Source organism: Vitis vinifera, chromosome 7, assembly GCF_030704535.1.
Source record: "Vitis vinifera cultivar Pinot Noir 40024 chromosome 7, ASM3070453v1".
Lineage (NCBI taxonomy): Eukaryota > Viridiplantae > Streptophyta > Magnoliopsida > Vitales > Vitaceae > Vitis > Vitis vinifera.
The window spans coordinates 18,503,317-18,527,542 of NC_081811.1; the positions used below are offsets into that span (position 1 = coordinate 18,503,317).

General features: G+C 29.6%; 1 protein-coding gene and 1 non-coding gene across 2 annotated transcripts; one reads left to right on the forward strand and one right to left on the reverse strand.

Moving 5' to 3' along the window:
- Nucleotides 1–6,539: 6,539 nt before the first annotated feature.
- Nucleotides 6,540–13,137, reverse strand: LOC100241158 (large ribosomal subunit protein eL32z). The gene is made up of 4 exons (XM_059738141.1): nucleotides 12,861–13,137; nucleotides 12,205–12,299; nucleotides 7,111–7,292; nucleotides 6,540–6,932 (listed from the first exon to the last, which is right to left on the reverse strand). The coding sequence occupies exons 2-4, from the start codon at nucleotides 12,292–12,294 to the stop codon at nucleotides 6,803–6,805; spliced, it is 402 nt and encodes a 133-aa protein (XP_059594124.1). The 5' UTR covers nucleotides 12,295–12,299; nucleotides 12,861–13,137; the 3' UTR covers nucleotides 6,540–6,802.
- A 9,463-nt stretch (nucleotides 13,138–22,600) lies between these two features.
- TRNAE-CUC (transfer RNA glutamic acid (anticodon CUC)) lies at nucleotides 22,601–22,673 on the forward strand. The gene has a single exon. It is a non-coding gene; the product is annotated as a tRNA-Glu (tRNA).
- The last annotated feature ends 1,553 nt before the right edge of the window (nucleotides 22,674–24,226 follow it).

Consider the following 24,226-nt stretch of genomic DNA (forward strand, 5'->3'; position numbering starts at 1 on the left):
ATAACTTCATTTTTTTTTTTAATTTCATCATTAGAGTTTTTAGGTCCCGAAAATCCGTTTTCCAATAAAATTCGTTGCCATTTTTCTTCGGCATACATTTTTAGTTACTTCCATGCTTTTAAAATATTTTAAAATAAGCATAGATTCAATTCCATAATTCCGAATAATGGGATTTATGGAATTAATTCATGCAAAATAAACGGGCTTTGGTGGGGGCCCCACATATGTGATTTATGATCGATTAACTGATTGATTGATTTAATTGCCATGCATGATTGATTTATTCTGCTCTATGACATCCTCGAAATTATTTCTTAATTGTGCACTAACCCTTCTCTTGATAGCGCATATTGGTTCGCCACCCAGGTATGTATTTTCTCGCATCATGGTCACTCCTTATGCTTGTTTCTAAATCTCATACGTGCATGATCGATTTGAGTATTCATTGATTTTCTCATTGGTTGCCATGTCAGCTTCATTTTATTAGTAGAGACCCGACTTTAGGGACTTAGAGGGGTGCTATAGTCTTTACCGTACCTTCTCGATAAGTAACTTGACCCCCGAGCCCGATCCGATTTTTCGTAGATCACCTTTTCCAAAATAAGGAGTCACACTTAGGGTTTTTCCTTCTTATTTTGTTTACCCTTTAAAAATAAAACAAAAATAAGTGGCGACTCCAAGTCATTTTCTTAATTAATAAAATCATTTTTTTTCAAATTAAAAATCGAGCTTGCCATCGAGTGGGAAACGCATTGAGCCGAAATGCGGGGTCCACAATTTGTTTAAATTATTTAATATTCATGTAATAGAGGAAAATAAGAAAAATGAGATTAAAGAAGTATGTAAAAACAATTTATTGAGTTTAAATCTATTTTTTAATTTCTTCTATTTTTTTCTCTCTATTTTCTTTTCCTCGTATTCTCTCAAATTTTTCGAGAACCAAACAAAGCATTATAGTTTACAAGCTCGATAAAAAAGAAATTAATAAAAAGTAATTTTCAAAATGATTGACCTACTTTGGTATTAATTTTAAAAAATACTCAAAATAAAGATTTATTTGACTATGTTTTTTTAAACTTATTTTTAAAAACTTATTTTTATTTTAAAAATAACTTTTTGAAAACATAATAAAAAACGGGTTTATGTTTTCCTTTTGTTTTTAAAAACTGATGAAAACAACTTCTACTTATTCTCTAAAAATTGTTCTTTATTTAACTTCGTTTTAAAAAATTATTTTCAGAGAATAATAGTTAAATAGTGTTAGAAATTTTTAAAACTAATTTAAAAACAGTTTTCTATTTTTTAAAACAAAAAGCTTTTTTTAAATCATATAACCTAATAGACTCCAAAATATTAATTTTCAAACTTACAACACATTTGAAATGCTAATTTAAAAGAAAAAAAGAAAGAAAAAAACATACAAACAATTTTTTTACTATGAACTTTTTTGTTTATAAAACTAGTGTATGATAATACAAAATTTTAAAATATGTGAGACCCAAATTACATATATTAGTTTCAAGTATTGGTGGGGTAGGTTCATTTAATCTGAAAAAATGAAAGCCACATTTCTTATAGCGTGACCTTAACATATTTTTCTCATGTCTATTAAGTAAGTGAAAGAATAAGACTCGGGACATCCTGTCTTTCTTTGACCCATTTCCAAGTTGCAACAGAGAAAGTAGACTTTGATTCATACCTACCATATGATATGCCCGCTCTTGTAGACCATGAATGCCTTCACCTCCAAGCAATAGTCAAGTTCTAATCTTTTCTATCTCTTATTTCTATTCTTATGGTTTGTACTTATAGTGCATGTGTGGATCCCTATTTTTCAACGGACCACGGAAAAACGACTAAGAGACAAAAAGAGAGTAGGAGGAACATTTAAAGTTACATGTGTTAGGAGGATAAAATGACGGGTCTACACATGAAAAATAATTTATTAGGAAACTAATTTAATTCATTTCACCGAATCATCTGATCATAGAAAAATGGATGATGAAGGCAAGAATAGCATTAGGGTTTTTTTAATGCTCCATTATCACTTGGTGCAGTAATTTATTAGTTTCATAGTCTATTGTATAATGACGTGTCACATGAATCAACCGTAATAACACTAACCAATCAAGACATAAATGGTAAACAATTTGGTGTGCTTACATTTGTATAAAATTGCTTGGAAGTTGGAACCTCCTAATTTCCAAAATTCCAATTTCCAATTTAATTTTCAATTTCCAAAATTCCAATTTCCATTTTCAATTTAATTTTCAAAATTCCAATTTCCAAAATTCCAATTTTTACATTCATTTATTTAATCTTTATTATTTCCGTCATTATTATTATTATTTTATTTGCTTGTTTATTTATTTATTTATTTTTAAAATTTCACTTTTAAATAATTTTTTTAAAATTCCGATTTCCTAATTTAATTTTTAAAATTCCAATTTTTACATTCATTTATTTTATCTTTATTATTTTCGTCATTATTATTATTATATTTATTTATTTATTTTTCAAATTCTTTATTTGAATAATTCTTCACAATTCCAATTTCTAAATTTAATTTCCAATTTCCAAAATTCCAATTCTTAAATTTAAATTTCAAAATTCCATTTCATAATTTAATTTTCAAAACTCCAATTCTCAATTAATTTCCAAAATTCCAATTCTTAAATTTAATTTTCAAAACTCTAATTTTTGAGACTTCAATTTTCAAATAAATTTCAAAACTCCAATTTTCTTTCAAATAGTTTTAAGTCCACTCAAATTTTCAAATATTTTTAATTCACAAATTTTCTTTAATTTTCAAATAATTTTATGTTTCTCTTTATTTCAAATAAGCAAGAATGAATTTTCATAATTCCAAAATAATGAAATTTGTGGGATTAATTCATGCAAAATAAATCGGGTTTTGGTGGGGGCCCAATATTCACAACATTTCTTTTAAAAATAATTCAAGTGAATTGCATGATTGATATTGTTTGATTTTGATTGGTTTTGTGTGAGATATTTTACATTTATCATTATGCACTAACTCTGTTTCATGATAGCGCTTTATTATTTACTGCTAAGGTACGTTCCTACTCCTACTTCATTTATTTCTTCGTTCTCATGCTCGATTCACTTTATTATTTGATTATTTCATTGGTATCTATTGATTTTCTAGTCCATTGTCATATTTGATTTACCTTATTTAGTAGAAACCCATTTTTAGGGGCTTAAAGGGGTGTTACGGTTTTTATCGTACCTTCTTAATAGGTAACTTGACCCCTTAATCCAGACTCGATTTTTCACAGACCTGCTTTTCCAAACAAGGAGTCACACTTAGGGTTTTCTTTCTTATTTTGTTTTCCCTTTAAAAATAAAACAAAAATAAGTAACGACTCCAAGTCTTTTTCTAAAAATCAACGTTTTCATCGAATAAAATGAAAAGCGAGTTCGCCATCAAGTGGGAGTGCATTGAGCCAAAATACGGGTCCATAATATAATAATTTAAAATTGTTCAATTTAAAATGTGACATCAAAAAAATTGTTTGAAGCTCTCATTTATTATTTTAATTAATGTTTTAATTATAATTATTTTTAGTTTTTTTGATGAAATATGTAAAAATTTTCATCTTAGTTATTATTATTTTTTAATTACATAATATTTATAATTAAAAAATATTTAAAATTTTTAAATATATAAAATTATATAACTTTAACAAGTCATAAACAAATAATTTTAACACAATTAAATAGATGGGATTGACAAATTGAATAATCAAACACAATCATTGGATATGACACAAATATCATTACGCTCAAATCAAACAAGTTAAAATTGGTGTCTTTTACTTTGTTCATGTCAAAATTACAACCCCTACATTTAAGTCATTTCAGTACACTATACAATTTAGTTTTTAAAAGAACATATGTGATTGACTTTAGGGGTAGAATTATTTTTGTAATAATTATTTTAGGCTATGTTTGATCGGGGAAGTACTAAGGAAATAAAAACAAATTTTAAGAAAAATGGTTTTTTTTATGTTTGGTTTTACCATGAAAAATATAAAATATAATTAAAAATTATCAAAAATTTATATTTGTTTAAATTATTTAATATTCATGTAATAGAGGAAAATAAGAAAAATGAGATTAAAGAAGTATGTAAAAATAATTTATTGAGTTTAAATCTATTTTTTATTTTCCTTCACTTTTTATTTTCTTCTATTTTTTCTCTCTATTTTCTTTTCTTTGTATTCTCTCAAATTTTTCGAGAACCAAACAAAACATTATAGTTTACAAGCTCGATAAAAAAAAAATTAATAAAAAGTAATTTTCAAAATGATTGACCTACTTTGGTATTAATTTTAAAAAATACGCAAAATAAAGATTTATTTGACTATGTTTTTTGAAACTTATTTTTAAAAACTTCTTTTTATTCTTTAACTTAAAAATAGAATTTAAAAATAAATTTTTGAAAATATAGTAAAAAACGAGTTCATGTTTTTCTTTTATTTTTAAAAACTGATGAAAACAACTTTTACTTATTCTCTAAAAATTGTTCTTTATTTAACTTCGTTTTTAAAAATTATTTTTAGAGAATAATAGTCAAATAGTGTTAGAAATTTTTAAAACTAGTTTAAAAACAGTTTTCTATTTTTTAAAACAAAAAGCTTTTTTTAAATCATATAACCTAATAGACTCCAAAATATTGATTTTCAAACTTACAACACATTTGAAATGCTAATTTAAAAGAAAAAAGAAAGAAAAAAACGTACAAACAATTTTTTTACTATGAACTTTTTTGTTTATAAAACTAGTGTATGATAATACAAAATTTTGAAATATGTGAGACCTAAATTACTTAAATTGGTTTCAAGTATTGGTGGGGTAGGTTTATTTAATTTGAAAAAAATGAAAGCCACATTTCTTATAGCGTGACCTTAACATATTTTTCTCATGTCTATTAAGTAAGGAAAAGAATAAGACTCGGGACATCCTGTCTTTCTTTGACCCATTTCCAAGTTGCAACAGAGAAAGTAGACTTTGACTCATACCTACCATATGATATGCCCGCTCTTGTAGACCATGAATGCCTTCACCTCCAAGCAATAGTCAAGTTCTAATCTTTTCTATCTTTTATTTCTATTCTTATGGTTTATACTTTATAGTGCATGTGTGGATCCCTATTTTTCAACGGACCACGGAAAAACGACTAAGAGACAAAAAGAGAGTAGGAGGAACATTTAACGTTACATGTGTTAGGAGGATAAAATGACGGGTCTACACATGAAAAATAATTTATTAGGAAACTAATTTAATTCATTTCACCAAATCATCTTATCATAGAAAAATGGATAATGAAGGCAAGAATAGCATTAGGGTTTTTTTAATGCGCCATTATCACCTGGTGCAGTAATTTATTAGTTTCATAGTCTATTGTATAATGACGTGTCACATGAATCAACCGTAATAACACTAGCCAACAAAGACATAAATGGTAAACAATTTGGTGTGCTTACATTTGTATAAAATTGCTTGGAAGTTGGAACCTCCTATTAATAAAATGTAATTGTTATTGGGAAAACCTCATCAAAACCTTATGGAAGATTTTATATTTGGTCATAGTATTTAACACCTGACCATGTTATATCGAAATTTTATATCATTGGTACATTGGTCACCTTGTTCATACTTGATTATTTTTTTCATTTTTGATACTTTAATGAAATCTATTATTTAATCTCTCATCCCTTTTCAGCCCAAAGGACATTTGCAAACACAAGGAGATTAAAATAGCAATGGTAGGTAGTTGGTAAGGTTCCATTAACTTGATTCTTAAGTGCCAAGGTCTAATTACATTGACAAGTTTGGAGACAAGACAAAAACCTGATATATTGTCAAACACCCTTCCATTCTTTTCTTCTTTACTCTCGTCAAATGCACTTCCGCTTCCAACACCTTTTTTGCCCCTCACTGCATTCATAATCCAACAATTTGCCTTCCCAAATAGTTGAAAGGTGTCTCACCATATCCCATGCTTTTTCCTTTTAATTCACTAGAGTCATGTTTAAAATTGTTAAAAAGAATAATTTTCCTCTTGTATGGATGTCATAGAAAAAAAATATATATATGAGAAAACAAAAACGCTAAAACTATGTTTTGATATCTGAAAAATTACTAATAAAAGGAAAGCATTATTAAAAAAATGGTTTTTTTTCTATATTTGAACGCTATATATATAAAGGGTGAAGAAACTAAAGCAAACAAGAGGAAAAATGATAAAAAAAATAAAAATAAAAAAAAAGATTTTCTAGTAAATTTTCCTTAAATAAATGTTGAGCATTAATGAGCAATATAATCTTCTTTCCCTCAATTTTTCCACAAACAATCCTGTAAAAGGAAAATTATATAATTTTTTTAACATTTTTCTTCATTCTCTACTCTCTTACCCTCAAAACCTTTTCGAGAGCCATTGATAAATTATGAAGAGGGGCAAACCATATTTAACTTATTTAAGGGATACCAATGACCAAATAGAGAAAAGAACATTAGCAAAAGCAGTAAGAGTACGATTGATACGATATTTAGAGTGCATTCGCAAAAAATTACGAAGCAAATAAGCTAATGATTTCCAGATCTCATCATCAAGTGAAACCCTAGACCAAAAAGTAAAGACAACTACATATTTGGCTTCAATACCATAGAATTCAAAGCAAACCACCCAAGAACTATTGATCAGCCCAGATTCTTGATGGTAGCTTATGTGCCAAGGGAACAAAAACAAAATCAAACAGAAATATTGCATCAGACCTTACTCATCCTCCTGGCTGCGCAACCTGGCCAATTTGTTGGTAACAACAACATCCAGCTGTGCTGCACGCTCAACAATGTCCTTCCTCTTCCGGGTTGAAATATTGTGCGCTATCTCAGCACAGTAAGTTCTGAAATTACATCAACCAGAATGAGGTAATGGCATGTCCATAGGAGATTATCATGTTTCAATTTTCATTCAATAGATTGAACTCAAAATCAAAAACCTTTGATGGGGAAATTTAGAATGATAAGCAGAGCACATTGAAAGAAGAAAGTAGTATAAGAGACAATAGGGAAGAGTACTACCTGTTGTGCATCATCAAAAGTTCAAGCTCTTGTACATTGTGCACAACAAATTTCTTAAATCCATTGGGGAGATAATGGCGAGTCTTCTTGTCTGAACCATAACCAATGTTGGGCATGAGAACACATCCCTTGAACTTCCTCCTCACCTGAGAATCAATTCCCTTGGGCCTTCGCCAGTTAGACTGTCACAGAAAAGTACACATTCTATTAGTAGCAAACTAGCAATTCAATTGTTCTCCATTTAAAAGGAATATCAACAAGCCAAGATAGCACACCAACAAATGTGGTAAGAACTAAATAGGAAATGAATAAACGAGGAAATCAACATAACCACATTGGTGTTCATATTTTCTCTTTGATAGTCAAACGCTGAACATCCATCTACCCATCAACACACATAATCATTTCATATTTCACATGAGCAGGCAAATATCAGTAACAACCAGCAAATGTTGAACCAAATCAAGTTTTATACAATCACATCCTGCAGTACTGACTTTCAGAACTGAGAGATTGTCGGTCCTCCTTTCAAATATTACTGAAGATGAAGTCACACATAATTCACTGTGCAGTGTGCCCATGTTATTTGCCATTTCCTCATTCTGGCCTCAATTGCTCAAGGATTGCTAATTTACAGGCTTTTAATGGTTCCTAATTACCATGAGAAGAAATGTTCTTCCTTGAAAACCTAGAATTACGTAAGGATCCCATTATATCAGAAAGCCGTTATCACAGGGAAAAAAAGCCACTGGCCATATCACTGTTTTTCTGGATGATATTTAACTTCTATTTTGCCAGTCCGTATTGGGACTCAAAAAATTCTTGCCACTTGAACCAAGACTCAAGGACACCATTTATGCCACTGTAATCAGTTCACACTTCTGTGAGCATTGATTGTATAACAGTCTCTTTGGGTCAATTTTAATTAATGGCAAGGATCATCTTTGCAGCTAGTGAATGTTAAATAAAAGAAATTAAATGTTTGCATGAAGCATGGGGGTGCCCTTTCTTTTCTTGTTTTAAATATTTTTTTTTTTTCTTGTCTTCAAGCGGCTAAAAGTCTCATAGCAGTTACTTTTACTGGGATACCAATTAATTTTTCTAACTATAAGGAAAAGCTCTGGGAGCTGTGCCTTTTAAGGGTTTACATCCACCCTTTCATTTTTGTCTACAGTATGTTATGATGTTCCCCTTTTCTGTAGAATAGCTCATCCTTCTTGGATTGTTGCATTCATCTATTATGAAGCAAATTCCTTATTTCTTAAGAAAAAAAATTACTAAGCAAATAAATACTTCATCCTGCACAAGCAAAGTGCCTTCAGTCAGAAACATGATCAGGAGCAAGTAAAAGAGTGCAAATTTTTTCTGGTGCTTCTCAATCCCTTCAACAGTACATCATTTATTGTTTTATTTTTTATTTTTTATCTTCTTTTTTTTTTTAATTTTATTTTATGAACTATTGATTAAGAGTAACCGATCAAAAGAAAATAACTTTTCATCAAAGTTTAATTATATTTTTTATCAATGCTCCTTGTAAGGTTAGGCATGGGCCTGTCGTTTCTTATAGCCCTTCTTTGTTGCCCATTGTAGTGGGTTGAGCCTTAGCAAAAAAGGGAAAGCCCAATTTCAACCTGTTTACAAAAAAGGAGAAAAGCCCACAAGAATTCCCAATCCTCTTCTTTGTGCAAGGTGAAGCAGTGTGACGTGTCTCTACTATTTGATCCGTGTGCATCAACAATGCGTCAATGTTTAGAGGAGCCAACCTCAGTTGCTAAAGAAGCTTAACACTCGAAGCTACAAGATAAGATACTAAAATAGGTGGCAATGGTTTGAAGTAGGGGTGGTGAGGAAGCTAACCTCAGCTTCCCATTTCAAGAGGGAGCTCCCAAAGTCGGAATACTTAGTTAATTATAGAAGCCTTGTTGGGACAAAGAGAAGGCATGGATAGAGCAACTATGATTTAGCATCTGTTAGTTAATGAAGTTTGGGATTATTTCTTGGAATGTTAAGAGGATCCAATTACAGGGAGAAACATAAAACCATTAAGCCTTTGGTTAGATCTCAAAGGGTGGATTTAGCATGCATATAAGAAACAAAGGTACAAAAAATGCCAGTGCAACTAGTTCAAGAGTTTGGGAGTAGGTAGATGCCCAAAATGAGGACCAATGGAAGCTAGGGGTTTAGTGGGAGGTACTTTGGTGATTCAGGACAATAAGATGTTGGAGTTGATTGACATGGAAGTATCAATGTTCTTTATTTTTTGTCATGTCAAAAACTATGAAGACAACTTTAATTGATATTCTTAGGGTGTAAGGGCCAAAATCCAAAGGGAGGAGACAGGATTTTTTAGCAGAATTAAGGGATATGAGAGATACCTAGGAGGACCCTTGGTGTTTAGGAGGAGACCCTTAGATTTCCTAGGAAAGGATGAATTGCACAAGGTTGTCTTCAACAATGAGGCATTTTTCTAAGATCTTAGCGGACCTAAACTTGAGGGACCTTCCTCTGATGTGCAGGTTAGGGATCTCAATTAGCATCAAGGCTGGACCCTTTTTAGTTTCAGAAGAGTGAGAGGATCGCTTTCTAGGCCTAACTCAAAGTGTCTTACCAAAGCCAACTTTTGATCACTCTCCTCTTGTACTCAAAGATGGTCGGTTGATGAGGGGGGAATCTCCATTCAGATATAAAAATATGTGGCTTAAGATTTGGTGGTCGAGAGATAATGTGAGTGATCCTTTCAATTATATTCTGGCAATGCAGTTAAGGCCTTTGAACAAGACCAAAAATTGTTGAACAAAAGGTTTTTGAGAATGTCTCAACCAGAAAATTAGATGGAAGTGTCACATCTTTTGTTGGTTGATGATACCCTAATTCTTTTTTATGACAATCAAGAGCATTTGAATCATTTAAGTTAAGCCTTTATGTGATTTGAAGTAATATCGGACTTAAAGATAAAATGGGAAAAATATTAGCTAATTCTAGTTGGAGAAGTTGTAGATGTTAAGGGTTTAGTTTCTGAATCCGATTGTAGGGTGGGAAAACTTCCTACTACCTACTTAGGCCTTCCTTTAATAGCTCCTCATAAATCAACGAGGGTATGGGATATGGTGGAGGAGAGAGTTAAAAAAGGTTCACTATGTGGAAGAGCGATACCTCCCAAAAGGAGGGAAGCTCACATTGATTAAAGCATGTTTTCAAGCCTGCCAATTTATTTCTTGCCTTTGTTTGTCACCTTGAGAAGGCTAAGTCTAAGACTAGATCAAGTCTCCAAAGACTTCTTTGGGATGGTAGTGCTCTTCAAAAGATTCCTCATTTGGTAAATTGGATCATTGTCTATTCAAATAAAAATCATGAAGGCCTTGGAATTAGAAATCTAAAACTTTACTTGGTAACTAGAGCTGGAGATTTGCAACTGAGAGACAGTCCTTGTTGTAACAAGTTTTGGGAAGGGAAAGGGGGATGGTGCTGGAAGGATGTGCAAGATGATTATGGAGTGGGGTGGGGGTGGGGGTATTTAAGGCAATTAGAAACGGGCAGAATGATGTTTAAAAGCAAGTCTTGTGTATTGTTGGGAATGACATAAGGGTAAATTTTGGGAAAGCTAAATGGTGTAGTGATATGACTTTAAAGGAGGCTTTCCTAATGTGATGTTCTATGGTTATCACCAAAGACGATTGGGTGGCAAAGTTGTGGGAGGAGGCTAGGAAGGGGCGTTGATGGAGCCCTCACTTTTCAAGATAGCTCAATGACTAGGAACTTAAGGGAGTGGAGACGTTTTAAAGGTTTTTGCACACAATCTCAATTAGAAGCAATGAAAAGCATATGATGAGTTGGAAGGAAACCAAGAGTGGCATTTTCTCAGTGAAATTTATCTATGATTCCTTACCTAAGGGTGGAAGAGACTATTTTCCTACAAAAACATAGTTTGGAACCCTTGGCTGCCAATGGAAGTAAGATTTTTTGCATGGGAAGCCGCTTGGGGAAAGATCATGATGATGAATCAGCTCAAAAAGAGGGGATGGGTTGTGCCAAATAGATGCTATTTGTATAACTATGATGATGATCTCAGCTGATCATTTATGCTTCCATGTGCCAAAGCAAGAACATTGTAGCAACTAGTTTTTTCAATGTTTGGTGAGACATGGATGATGCACTCTTCGATTAGAGGGAACCTTCTAAGCTGGCATGGTTTATCTATGGGGAAGAAATAAAAGAAAGCTTGGAGGACTGCTCCTTTAGGTGTGTTTTGAACTCTATGAAAGAAAAGAATAGATGGTCATTTCAAGATGTGTAGCAGTTAGATCAAACAATTTAACATTCTTTTAAGGCTACTTTTTTAGATTTGATTAAAGTGCACATGGATCATTACTCAATATCCATGATAGGATTTGTTGATTGGCTGAGCTTCAAGTAAGGAGAGGGAGGGAGGTTGTTTCCTATTTTCTCTTTCCTTGGTTAGCCTTTTGGCATATATTGCATACATTCTGTGCACCTTGGTGTGCCTTTTCGAAGGCACTATTAACATGTTCTTTTTTATTGCTTATAAAAAAAAAATAGATTCAATAACTAGGATCCTTACAACAGCTAGTGAAGCATATAGCAAACAATCAGTAGGGAACTGTTAGAAAAATCCAACCTAAACTAAGCTTTACAGCTCATTTTTGTTCATTGACTAGCCTAGACATGGGAAACTAAATACTAATTTTGGGTTTATTTTTAAAATAACTATATGGTATTTCACTTTGCCTCTCAAGTTCACAGTATGAACTACTAAGAAATGCTAGCACATACCATCATCAAAGATTCTGTGGAAAGGTAACATCTCACAGCTTTATATAATTTGGTCATCAAACCTAGATTGGCTTGTCAGATGGCTAAAAAAGCACAAATCATCCAGATTAAGCTTAATATCTAAACCTTATGTTTGAACTTACTCTGTTATTGCTCACCTGTGACCTAGTTTTCCATGATTTCACTATGTCTTTACATATTTTTTGTTTATCCACATATCAAAATTTATATAGTGATTACCATTAAAGAAAAAAACGAATTCATTCCTACCAAGCTAGCAAGAAAGAACTACGAAAAATATACCTCCACAGAAACCTTTCGATCACTTTGGGGCCTCTTGAACTTTTTGACCCTCTTCTTCACTATCCTCTTGGAGAGCAAGGGAACAGCCATTGTTTCTACATAAATCCCAAATTTCAACCGCAACAAATAAGGATAAAATAACTCATAAAAAAATTGAGCAAAAAGAAAGAGAACATCTCCAAGATTGACTACCTGAAATCTGAAGAAAATTAGAAGTACAAATGGTTTCTAAATCAAAATAAATCCCATTAAATGACACAGATACACGCAGATTAGAGAGCTACCATTAGCACATTCCTATAAAATCAACCTAGCCATTTCTAAATTTTTCCTCAACTTTCAACTCTAAATGTGCAAAATGACTCTAGGATCCAGATTATTTGCACAAGAAAATAATTTCTATACAGATCCGCAAAGAAAATGCGGAAAACATGAAGCTAAAGCTCCGTTCGGTTAGTGAGAAAGAGAGGGAAAACAATAGGAAAATAATAGTAAAACAAATGCTAAGTCCGAAAAATCCTGCAGCACAGTCCCACGTAAATAAAAAAACTTCAAGAAAACAGAAAAGCTTCCAAAATTCATTTTTTTTTTTTCTTCTCTTTTCTTGTGCTTTCTCGCCAGCCAAACAAGCAATTCAAAGAGAGATTATAGCTCACCTCCTCGATACGACGCACTTCGGAGGAGGACCTAGGGTTTCCAGCATTTATATTTATCTACAAATTTCCTGATTCGGTGCTCTGGTACCCACCGTAAGCACTTGGGTTGCTGCTGCAATTCATCCAATAGAATCGGAATATTTTTTCAAAAATAGAAAAAGGTATTAATGTTGTTTTTAAAAATTAATCATGTTGAAGTTATGTTTGTTTCGAAAAATTGGAGAGAAAATGTGAGGAAAAGAAAATAAAGGAAAGAAAGAGCAAAGGAAAATAAAAAAATAGATTTAAAAATATTTTTTCAAACTAATTTCACTTATTTTTCTTGACTAAATAATTTTAAAATACACAAAATTTTAATTATATTTAATTTTTTTTCCATATTTTCATAAATCATTTTCCTTAACATTTTTTTTAAACATAGTTATAAAGTATCATTTGAAAAATTTGAGATTTGCAATTCATAATTCAAAATGTTAGCCTTATAGATAGTGGAAATTTATTTATTTATTATTAATTAGGCTCAATATAATATTATTGATGATTTTTGAAAACTTTGCATTTGATAAGTGGTTATTAATATTTATATTAATAAAATAATAATAAATATAAATATATTTTTTATTTTTTTATTTTTATATGTTAGAGTTTCATTGATTTATTGATAGCCAAGAAAAATATTAATTAAATAGTTTATATAAACCTACTTTATTAATCAAGGCTATTTAAACAAAATAAATTAAAGTATATATGTGACATCCGATATTGGATAGAAAAGAAAGTTCTTAATACTATATAAGTTTGGATTAAACTCTTTTAATAATATAGATATGTTTTAAAATTATGAGTTCACCCAAAGTTGAAATTATCTATACTATTGGGTGTAACTCGTTACAAATGATATCAGAATCAATCTTTGACCCCAATATAAGGGTTTGTTTGGCCCTCGCAATTCCATGGCACAATAAGGACATTATGTCTACATGAGTGGTGTTTATGATATCTCACATCGAATAAAAAAGAAAGTGTCTAACATTATATATGTATGAGTTGGGTGAGGGTCCCTTTGGACCTAAAGCGGATAATATCTATACAATTGGGTGCGGGTCATTATTGTCCATATAATTTTATATATAAATGTTTTTAATTTTAAAAAAATAATTATTGAGTATCATTATGTTAGGAGAAAAAAAATAAAATAACTCTTAATATTCATGTTTCATCATTTAAATTTTTTACAAAGTATATTTATTTTTTAATAATTATTTGTGGATTAAAATTAACACCAAGTTTAACATAATTAATGTATTATTATATCAATGAAAAAAATAACTCAAAAGAATTTCTTATGAAGGCATAGACCATGCATTCTCTATTTTGAAGAAAAGAATTTCAAAGAAAGAAGAAATACTCCTATTTATTTTATTCTTGAGAAATGAAGGAAAGATGTCACAAGTTTCACTCCAAAATTGGGTTAAACTTATGTTAAGTTGTAATATATCGAATCATAAGAAGTTTGATAACATAAGAAATGAATATCTAGTTCTTCATTTACCTTCAAATCAATGTTCAAGAGAATAGATTGTCAATTTGGTAGCAAGGACATTGAAATAAGCTAGAGGAATTAGAGATTAAAAAAATTCAGCCAAGATCATTTTAGTGAGTGAAGTCTCGTTCGGAATAGTTTTATGTTTTTCACTTTAATTAAAAATTGAACTTGAAGTCAATGTTATAATTTTAATGGGTAATAATAGTATTGTAAAAGTTTTATTAAATATGAAAGAACTTTGTGCATAAGTCAAATAAACAACATTTTCCTCACTTATATTAAGTTCTTTTTTTAAACTACAAACTCTTTAAATAAAATCAACCAAACATGTATAGAAGCACTTGTTGAGCTTTAAAAAAAATTGTTGAAATAACAATTTGTTTCAATGTTTTTAATGTTGATATGAAATATTGAGTTATTTGGAATTTGCATGAAACTTGTAATAGCAAAATGTAGTAGAGTGAAAATATATACATACACTCACTATGCATGGAGCCAAAGAATTTAGGCTACGTTTGGTTTAAATCTCAATCTCATGTTTGGACTGTGACCTAATAGGGAACAAAGAGGGATAACTTATTCGAAACTTATTTCTAATTCTCTATGTGGGATATAAAAATCTTGTGCATTGGCATAGGATATTTTCATCTAGGGATATAAGTATCTCATCTTAATATCATCTCTTACTTAAAAAACAAAACCTAATATTTAGCTAAGACATTTCCACGGGTGCACTCCAAGCAAACCAAAGGATTTTAAAGAGAGTTACAATGTTTGCATGTTCTTTAATGTCTTTAACTAACATTGAGGCCTTGGACCATTAGAGGTGACTGTTTAGTCGCCAAGAAACTTTTCTTAGAGTCTTTCAAGACTTACTTTTTTTCTATAGATTTCATCATTTATCACTTCAAATTTATTCTTCAATTTATTTATTTGTTTTTAAAAGTATTTTAATTTTTAGATTTTTGGATGGCATTGGGTTTATAGGGATGCTTCAATCTCAATGGTTTATTTTCTATAAGTATAGTAATTCAAGTTGTAATCTCATCTAATTTATAATTAGTAGACTTCCTAGTCCGAGTTACTTTAGGCACTTTATATTATAGTTAGGTCACTCTATGTTACTTTATATTGTAGTTGTTTTGTTTGTTCTTTGATATGTATGCAATATATATGACTTGTTGAAGTGTATTAATTTCTTAGAGAAAAAGCATACAAATTACTTTCTTTAGCCTATATATATGATTATTGCATCGATATTTATACATGAATGACTCAGGTTATATGTCTTAAAAAAGAAATCTAATCCTTGATTTTAGAATAGAAAGTATCTCATAAAATTAGGAAATAAAATTGGAATAAGAAAAACAACTATATCGCAACTATGAACAATTCTAACACAACTACAACACAACTGTAGCTATAATATAGTTGTTTGTTCTAGATTTCCTCCAAATTTCTACACTCTCCCTCAAGTTGGTTTGTAAATGTTGAGTTGTAATTTGTAAAATAATATGATTTTATTGTTTAATTGAAAATATGTTATTAATTTAATTGTAGTCTAGCTAGTTAGGATACTCAACTCTCACCTAAGAGGACTCGGGTACAAGTCCCGATAACAAAATTAATTTTCTATTTTTTTATTTTATTTATTTTGTTACTTTGAGACTTTTTTTTATATAGGCCCATATAGCACTTTGGGTTGGATGATCATTTTGAGATATCTTAGAATATGATACATAATTTTCATATGTTCCTCAGTTGCATTATTCATGAGTCGTCTAACTACACTAATTGAAAAAACAATGTTTGGTTTTGTGTGAGAAAGATAGATGAGTTTCCCTATAAGTCTTTGATATTTTCCTTTATCGATTAGAGCACTTCCTTCAACAATTCCTAGTTTAGTAGTGTAGTCCATAAGCATGTTTGTAAGTTTACAACTAAGCATCCTAGTCTCCTTTAGCAAGTCTAGAACATACTTACGTTTGGCGACTGTAATACCCATTTTTTATCTAGCAATTTCCATCCCAAGAAAATATGTGAGATTCCCCAAGTCTCTAATTTCAAACTCATGGGCAAGAAAACTCTTGAGTTTGTCTATTTCTTCCTCATGATCTCCAATGAGAATTATGTTATCCACATAAATGATGATAATGACATTGCTTTCGTCAACTGTGTACAAATAAAGTGTGGTCAGACTAACACTGTAGTAACCAAACCTCTTTATAGGCTTAGTAAAATAATCAAATCAAGGCTAAGGAGATTGCTTGAGATCACATAGGGATTTTTTTAGTCTACAGACTTTATAATATTTGTCTCAGTCTTAAGGCTTGAAGGAATTCTCATTTACACTTTTTCTTCTAATTCACTATTAAGGAAGACATTCTTGATGTCCAATTGATGAAGAAGCCAATCTCAATTAATAACTAGTGACAATAAAACACATATTGTGTTCAATTTGGCAACTAGAATAAAAGTTTCTTGGTACTTAATTCTGTAAGACTGCATAAATCCCTTAGCAACTAGCCAAACTTTGTATTTGTTAACACTCTCGTTTGCTTTGTACTTGACTATGAAGATCCATTTACTTCCAATCAAATTTTTTCATTTTGGAAGTTTATCAAACTCCTATTTCCCATTCTTTTCAAGAGCTTGAATCTCTTCCTCAATGGTTGTCTTCAATTCAGGTATTTGTGGGGCTTCTTAGATTTTGTTAAGAATCTAAATATTCATAAGATTGGAAATAAAAACCCGATAACCTGATGACAAACTCTTATAGAAGACAAAGTTATAAATCAGATGATTTGTGCAAGATCTTTCTCATTTCCTTTTGGTAATTGAAAAATTGAATTCATCTTTTGAATCATTAGGATTAGAATCAATGTTACTTAAATGTCTCTTTTGAGACCAAATTATGTTCAATTTCATATACTAACTTAAGATGTGTTTGTTGCTCTATATTTTCTTGATATTACTATTTTTTTTCCTTGAGTAGACAATGAACTCAATGTTATTGATAGTTTGAGATTGGTTTAGGTGAAAGTGAGTACTCAACTTAGTGTCTATGGAATCAATAATTTGGAGTAGAAAAAATAGGAATAGAGTTGTGACTATGATAGATTCAAGTGTTTGAGGATTGCAATGGTTTCTATTTCTCAAAATTGGTATTCCTAAATTTTATTCTCTCTATGAATATTGGTTTAAGGGTAACAGGGTTGATTTTCAAAGAATGTCACATCTATGGAGGTGTATAACTTTTTTATGACAAGAAAGTAATACTTATAGCCCTTCTGGTTTGGAAAGTATCTTAGGAAAATAAACTTAGAGGCCAGATCAAGCCTACTTCGATGTTGTTGGGAAGTGTGAATAAACATTGTGCAACCAAACACTTTCGATGGAGTGGAGGAGATGAGTTGAGTCTTAGGGTATGCTTTGAGAAAGACTTTACATGCTGTTTGGAAACTCAAGACATGGAAAGACATTTTATTGATGAGATAGGTTGCAGTAAATACACCCCAAAAAATTATTTGGGACATGGGAAGAGAACATTAACTTCTAATAGGTGTCTATTCTTTTTTCTGACTATCCCATTTTGTTGAGAACTTTGATGAACTATACCTTCTTATAATCCCCTAGGATAGAATTAAAACAATCTTTAGCATTCTCGATTTTCAATACTTAGTATTTTAGCATGAAACTAGGTTTGGATCATGTTATAAATTTTTTTGAAAATTTGTCCCATTTTTTATTTTTCTTTCATTAGAAATATCTAAGAAATTTTAGTATGATCATTTACAAATGACAAACTACCTAGTCCCTGTTATGTTCTTTATATTAGATGACCTCTAAACATCATTATGTATCATGGAAAAAAGATGAGATGATTTGAATGATTGAATTGAATAAGACTTAAAAAAATTCTTATATAAGTGACAAATTTTACATTGAAGAACATTTGAACTTTTAGTGAATAATGATAGAAAGAGTTTTTGAGATACAAGAAACTAGGATATTTTATATGATACTATCACAAACATCATTATCTTTATTAGAATTAAAAATATAAAGATATTGTTTTTCAACAACTATTGGTTGAGGTTGTTTTTCAATATAATAAGTAACTTTGAAGATTTAGAGTCTTGAACATACTTCAACATTGTCAAATGTTTTCCTTGAATTCAAATCCTAAAAATCATAATGGTTTGGGAAAAGTTTAATAACAAAGTTTTTTTCTTGAGTCAGTTTACTAATAGACAACAAATTCCAATCCAAGTTCGAAACCAAAAGAACATAGCCAAGAATTAGGTCCTTAAAGATGGCAACAAAACTTGTACCAACCATCTTTGAAAAAGAACCATCAACCATATGAACAGTAAAATTCCCAAAACAAAATATATAATTTTTGAAAATTTTTGGCATTTCTAGTCATTTGATCAAAAGCTCCTAAGTCAACAATCCAAGGACTTTAATTTTCCTTTTTATTTTCAAGACAACAAGAAAATTATATTTTCAAGCTAAGGATTTGAACTTGATGATAGAATTAGAGGAATTTGCCCCTTGTTAGGATTGGTTGAATATTTTTTGCAACAGTTCCAATTGCTCTTTGTTGAATGGACTAGAATTAAGTGATGCTGGGTTATCCTCAATGGTGACATGGTGTCCTCAACTTTTTCCATCATTTTGAGGATGCAATGACTTCCAATCCATTGATTTCCCATGGATTTTCTAGCAATTGTCCTTGATGTGACCTGGTTTTTTATAGTGATCACACCAAGGTCTCCCTTTTCTTGGTCAGTTATCATTAAAATAATAGAGAGGACCTCAAGCCACTAAGGTTAAATCCTTAGTGATAGGTTGATTGGTTTATGACCCCAACATGACTTTCTACTTTCTTCTTAGTGCACTTCTAAGGCAACTTCTTGGATGTTGGGTGAAGGTTTAGTTCCCAATATTTTGCCTCAAACTTCATCTAGATTTTTGTTTACCCTTAATAAAAAATTGTAGGTTTGTTTCTTCTCAACGATCTTCCTGTATTTGATTGTATTTGTTGGGCAATGCCATTTGGTGGTTTCTTACATGTCCAACTACTGCCAATAGCGAGTTAAAAGACTAAAATATTGAGTGACAAACAAATCACCTTGGTGTAAATCATGGAGGATCCATTCTATTTCAAATGCTTCTGTTATGTCTTTTATATCAGAAAAAGTCTCCCTTGCCATTTCTTGGATTTCTTGTGCCATTTCATAGGGTATAAAATTTTTCCCTACATCATTGTTCATTGAGTTAATTAACTAAGATATAACCATATTATTCTTAGTCTTCCATCATTTGAATCTTATGTCTCTTTCGTAGATTAAGGCATTGCACTGGTGAGACAGTTATCCTTCCCTTTATCACATATGAACATCATGACTATATGAGACTATTGAAGATAGTTTTGCCTATTTGATTTGTGTTCATAAGAAGAGTAGTACCATTTGATTCTCTATTGTTGCTCAAAATAAAAGCTTCTTAAGTAGGGGTGACTTTTGGGGTTAAGGAGTCCTTGGTGGCCATTCCATATTTGGTCATGGATAGATTGAATAGTCTAGAATTAGATTTGATACCTTGAAGAAATTTGAGAAAGAAACAAATTTTTTTTTTCTCTCTTATTTTCAAACTGATTACTGTAAACAATATTTATACATGAATGGTTGAGGTCATTTTCTTTGGCAAAGAAATTTAATCTTTGATTTTAGGAGAGAGTTTATCATAAAATCATAAAATAAAATTATAATAAGAAATACAACTATACCACAGTTGTGACGCAACTCTAACACAACTATGACAACTATAATTGTAACACAACTGTACATTCCAAATTTCCTCCACATTTCCACCTACTATGTTTCCTTGAACCTTTTTATATACATAAGGCTCATTCTCATTTTGATCAAAGTCAGAAGTTTTGACTATTTGATCAAAATATTTGTTCCATGAGTGACATGCTTGCTTTAATCCATAAATATATTTATGTCACCAATTTTAAATCTTCCTTGAAATCCTTTGATTCATCTCAACATCTATGAATTTATAGGATGAGTCATTTCCATGGTTACACTTATATCTTTACTATGACAAGTCTTGCTTCAATTGGAGCTTGCTTTCATGTTTATATATGAAATTAGTTTAACTATTTTACATTGAATGCAAAAGTTTATTTTGGGCATAATATAATAAATATATAATTTATATATTATTAAAATTAAAAATAATTACAATAAGTTAAAAAAATATTAAAAAAAAAAGTCAAAAACTTAAAAGTATTTTATCTTCTTTTTTGTATTTTTGGAATAAATATCATAAAGATAAAAATATAAATTTATTAATATTTGTAAAAAAAAATTAAAAAACTTCATTTAGCTTTATCACATGCTAATAGCTACATATTTAAAACATTATTACATTTGTTTTAGCTATATCATTTTCATATTGATCATTTTACAAATGATGACATATTTGTGTTATTGTGTTTATCAAGTACTTGATGAGTTTGCACCATTATTTACTTTTAATTATTTAGCTACGATTGATAAAACAATATCTCATTTGAAAAAGTAGCTTGACCTTTTGGAAATATGAAACAGGATTTTTTTTTATAAAAATATCTTAATTAATTTTTTACTCATTTCATGTCAAAATAATTTTTTAAGAAAGAATATTAAATACATTTATTTTAAAATGAGGTTATATTTGCATTTCTTAAACATGGAAGCCATTTTGTTTAAAGTAGGTAATATTTTGTATTTTTGTGCTTTTGGCTCAAATATTCCTAAAAATAATCCTTGATTATGATTTAAGAGAAATAACCTCAATTTTAAGATAAAAATTTACAGTTAAAAATATCCGCAATCAATTTTTTTATACTCATTTCATGATTAAATTGTTTTTTAAAACAAGCACATTTATGCATTTATATTTATGATTTAAAAAATGTGGAAATTATTTTCTAGAGTGAAATATAAGTTTTTTTTTTCTAAAATAAAAATAATTTATGTACACAATATATATATATATATATACACACACGCGCGCGCGCGTAGGTGACAAAAGTTTATCTTAAACCTGTTTTGTAGAATTAAGAAATTTGGAGTGTGTTTGTTAGTGATTTTAGGAAGTGATTTTAACTTAAAATGTATTTTTTTTAAATAAAAAAATAATAATAGATGTATGACAAATTTTAGGAAATAGTTTTTAAAATATGAAAAATCACTTATAATGTTTTTTAAAATATTGATATGTAATTCTCCTAAAATACTTTCAAAAAAAAATATTTCCACTAAAAATACTTTAAGTAGAAACATGGATAAATGCATTTTCAAAGTTTGAAAAAATTTATTCTCTCATGTATAGGCTACTTTTAATTTTGTAAACGTGTTTTAAAGCTATAAGGGTCTCTTTGGGTTCAAAACAAATAATATCTACATAGTTGGATACAAATCATTACAAATGGTATCAAAGTTAATTTCTGACCTTGGTGTGAGTTTATTTAACCTCATAGGGGGAGTTTTTTTATTTAACCCTATAATCTTGTAAGACACAATGAGGACGTTGTGCTTATATAAGAGGGAGTTTTTAATACTATATATATATAAGTTCCTTTTAACATATAAATATCTTTTAAAGTTATAAATGACATTTTAGGTTCAAAACGAACATTATCTACACGATTAGATGCAGATTGTTACAAAGAAAGTTTGAATGCTTTTGAATCAGCAATTGAGGTACCTTAGTTTTTGTTTTACTAGTTGCAAAGATGATTTCTTCCAATCTTTCATTTTCCTCACTGTCACATTTTGATGTGACATCGAAACTCTTCATCTATCCTCTTCCCTTTCTTCTTTCATATTATAATATACCTTTCTTTTTAACTGTTGATCCATTCCCAATTACACTTTGCCCACTTCAATTTACATCTATAAGGTGGGATATCTATATAATTTCCTTACAAATAAACACATAAATTATCACAACTGTCTGCTGATCTCCAATAATTTCCATACGTGGATAAATAATCTAACTCATAATTGGGTTTCAAGGAAAAAAAATTGCAAATTCCATGGATATGCTGCAAGTTGCTTTTGTAAAATGATATGACGTTAATATAATTTATTTAATTTATTTAATTTATTTTAATTTGAAATACTTGACCAATTCCGTTGTAGTCTAGTTGGTTAGGATACTCGGCTCTCACCCGAGAGACCCGGGTTCAAGTCCCGGCAACGGAATTATTTTTGCTGAATGGCCCATGGCCCATAGAGCATCTGAGACATTTTTTTTGTATGGGCCAGCCCATATAGCACTTTGGTTTGCGTTAGTTGACTGCCAGTCAGGTCCATATCGCACTTGGGCAAAGTTGAGAAAGCATATCATTTTGTAATTTTATCCATTAATCTCGTATTTATCCTTAATTTAGTACATTCTAAAGATTTATTGTTTTATTGTCTTAAATTTAAAAAGAACTTCATTTAACTTAAGTATAAATTGTACTTAATAGTGTTTAGTATTAAGGTAGTAATTTTTTTTTTGTCTTAAATCTGAACAAAGCTTAATTTAACTCAAGTAAATAATACTTAATAGTTAAGCATTAAATTATTTATTTTTTCATTGTTTTCTTTAACTTAAGTCTTAAGCAAGTGAGTTGATTCTTAAAACCATCTGCTTCAATTCTTAAATTATTTTTATAATGGATTATTTTTTACTTTATTATTTTTCCTAAGATAATTTGTTTTAATGAAAAAATGTATTTTTTTTACTTCCATCTTACTTAAAAAAACAACTTGCTTTAAGACTTAAGTTACAAATAAATAAATAAACAACTTCTTTTTATTGTTTTGTTTTTATTTTACTCAAGTTTTGAAACAAACTGTTTTTTTTATAAATCGTTATTTTTATAATTGTTTTTTTAACTTAATATTTTTTGTGAGGTACTTTTGTTTAAATGGAAAAAATATTTTTTACTTTTATCCTCAATCTTAAAAATTTATTATTTTATTGTTTTAAATTTAAATATAACCTAATTTAATTTAAGTGTAAACGGTGCTTAATATTGTTTAGTATTAAGATGCTAATTGTTTTTTTGTCTTAAATATGAACAATTCTTAATTTAACTCAAGTAAATTATTTGCTTTTTCTTTGTTTTCTTTAACTTAAGTCTTAAAACAAGTGAGTTGGTCTAAGAACAATTTGCTCTAATATTTAAGTTATTTTTTTAATTTATTATTTTTCCTAAGAAATTTGTCTTAATGAAAAACGTAATTTTTTTTTTACTTCCATCTTAAATCTTAAAATAACTTATTTTATGACTCAAGTTAAAAATAAATAAATTAATTAACAACTCCATGTTGTTTGTTTTTATTTATTATTTATTATTATTGTTGTTTTATTTATTTTATATATATATATACTTTAAGACTTGAAATTGAAAAAAACAAACAACCCTTAGTTTTATCTTAATTTATTCACCAAAATCATTTTAATATTAAAAGAAATGAACAAATATTTTGCCAAAAAAAAGTATAGACAAAAAATTAAGTGACTAGAAAATGTGACTGTCTAAAATTAATATAAAATAGTTCGGGAAACATGTGGAATAGGTTCAAGATTGCTTATGGTATAATATTTATAACTAGGTTGGGAGCACTTATTTTAAAGTTCGAGCAATCTATAATAGATCCCAAACACACTATGGTTGAACATTTAAGGACAATGTTAGTATTAATTTGTGACTTAAAGGCAATTGGTAGTAACTTGACTAATGAAGAACAGGCCACAATTGTTA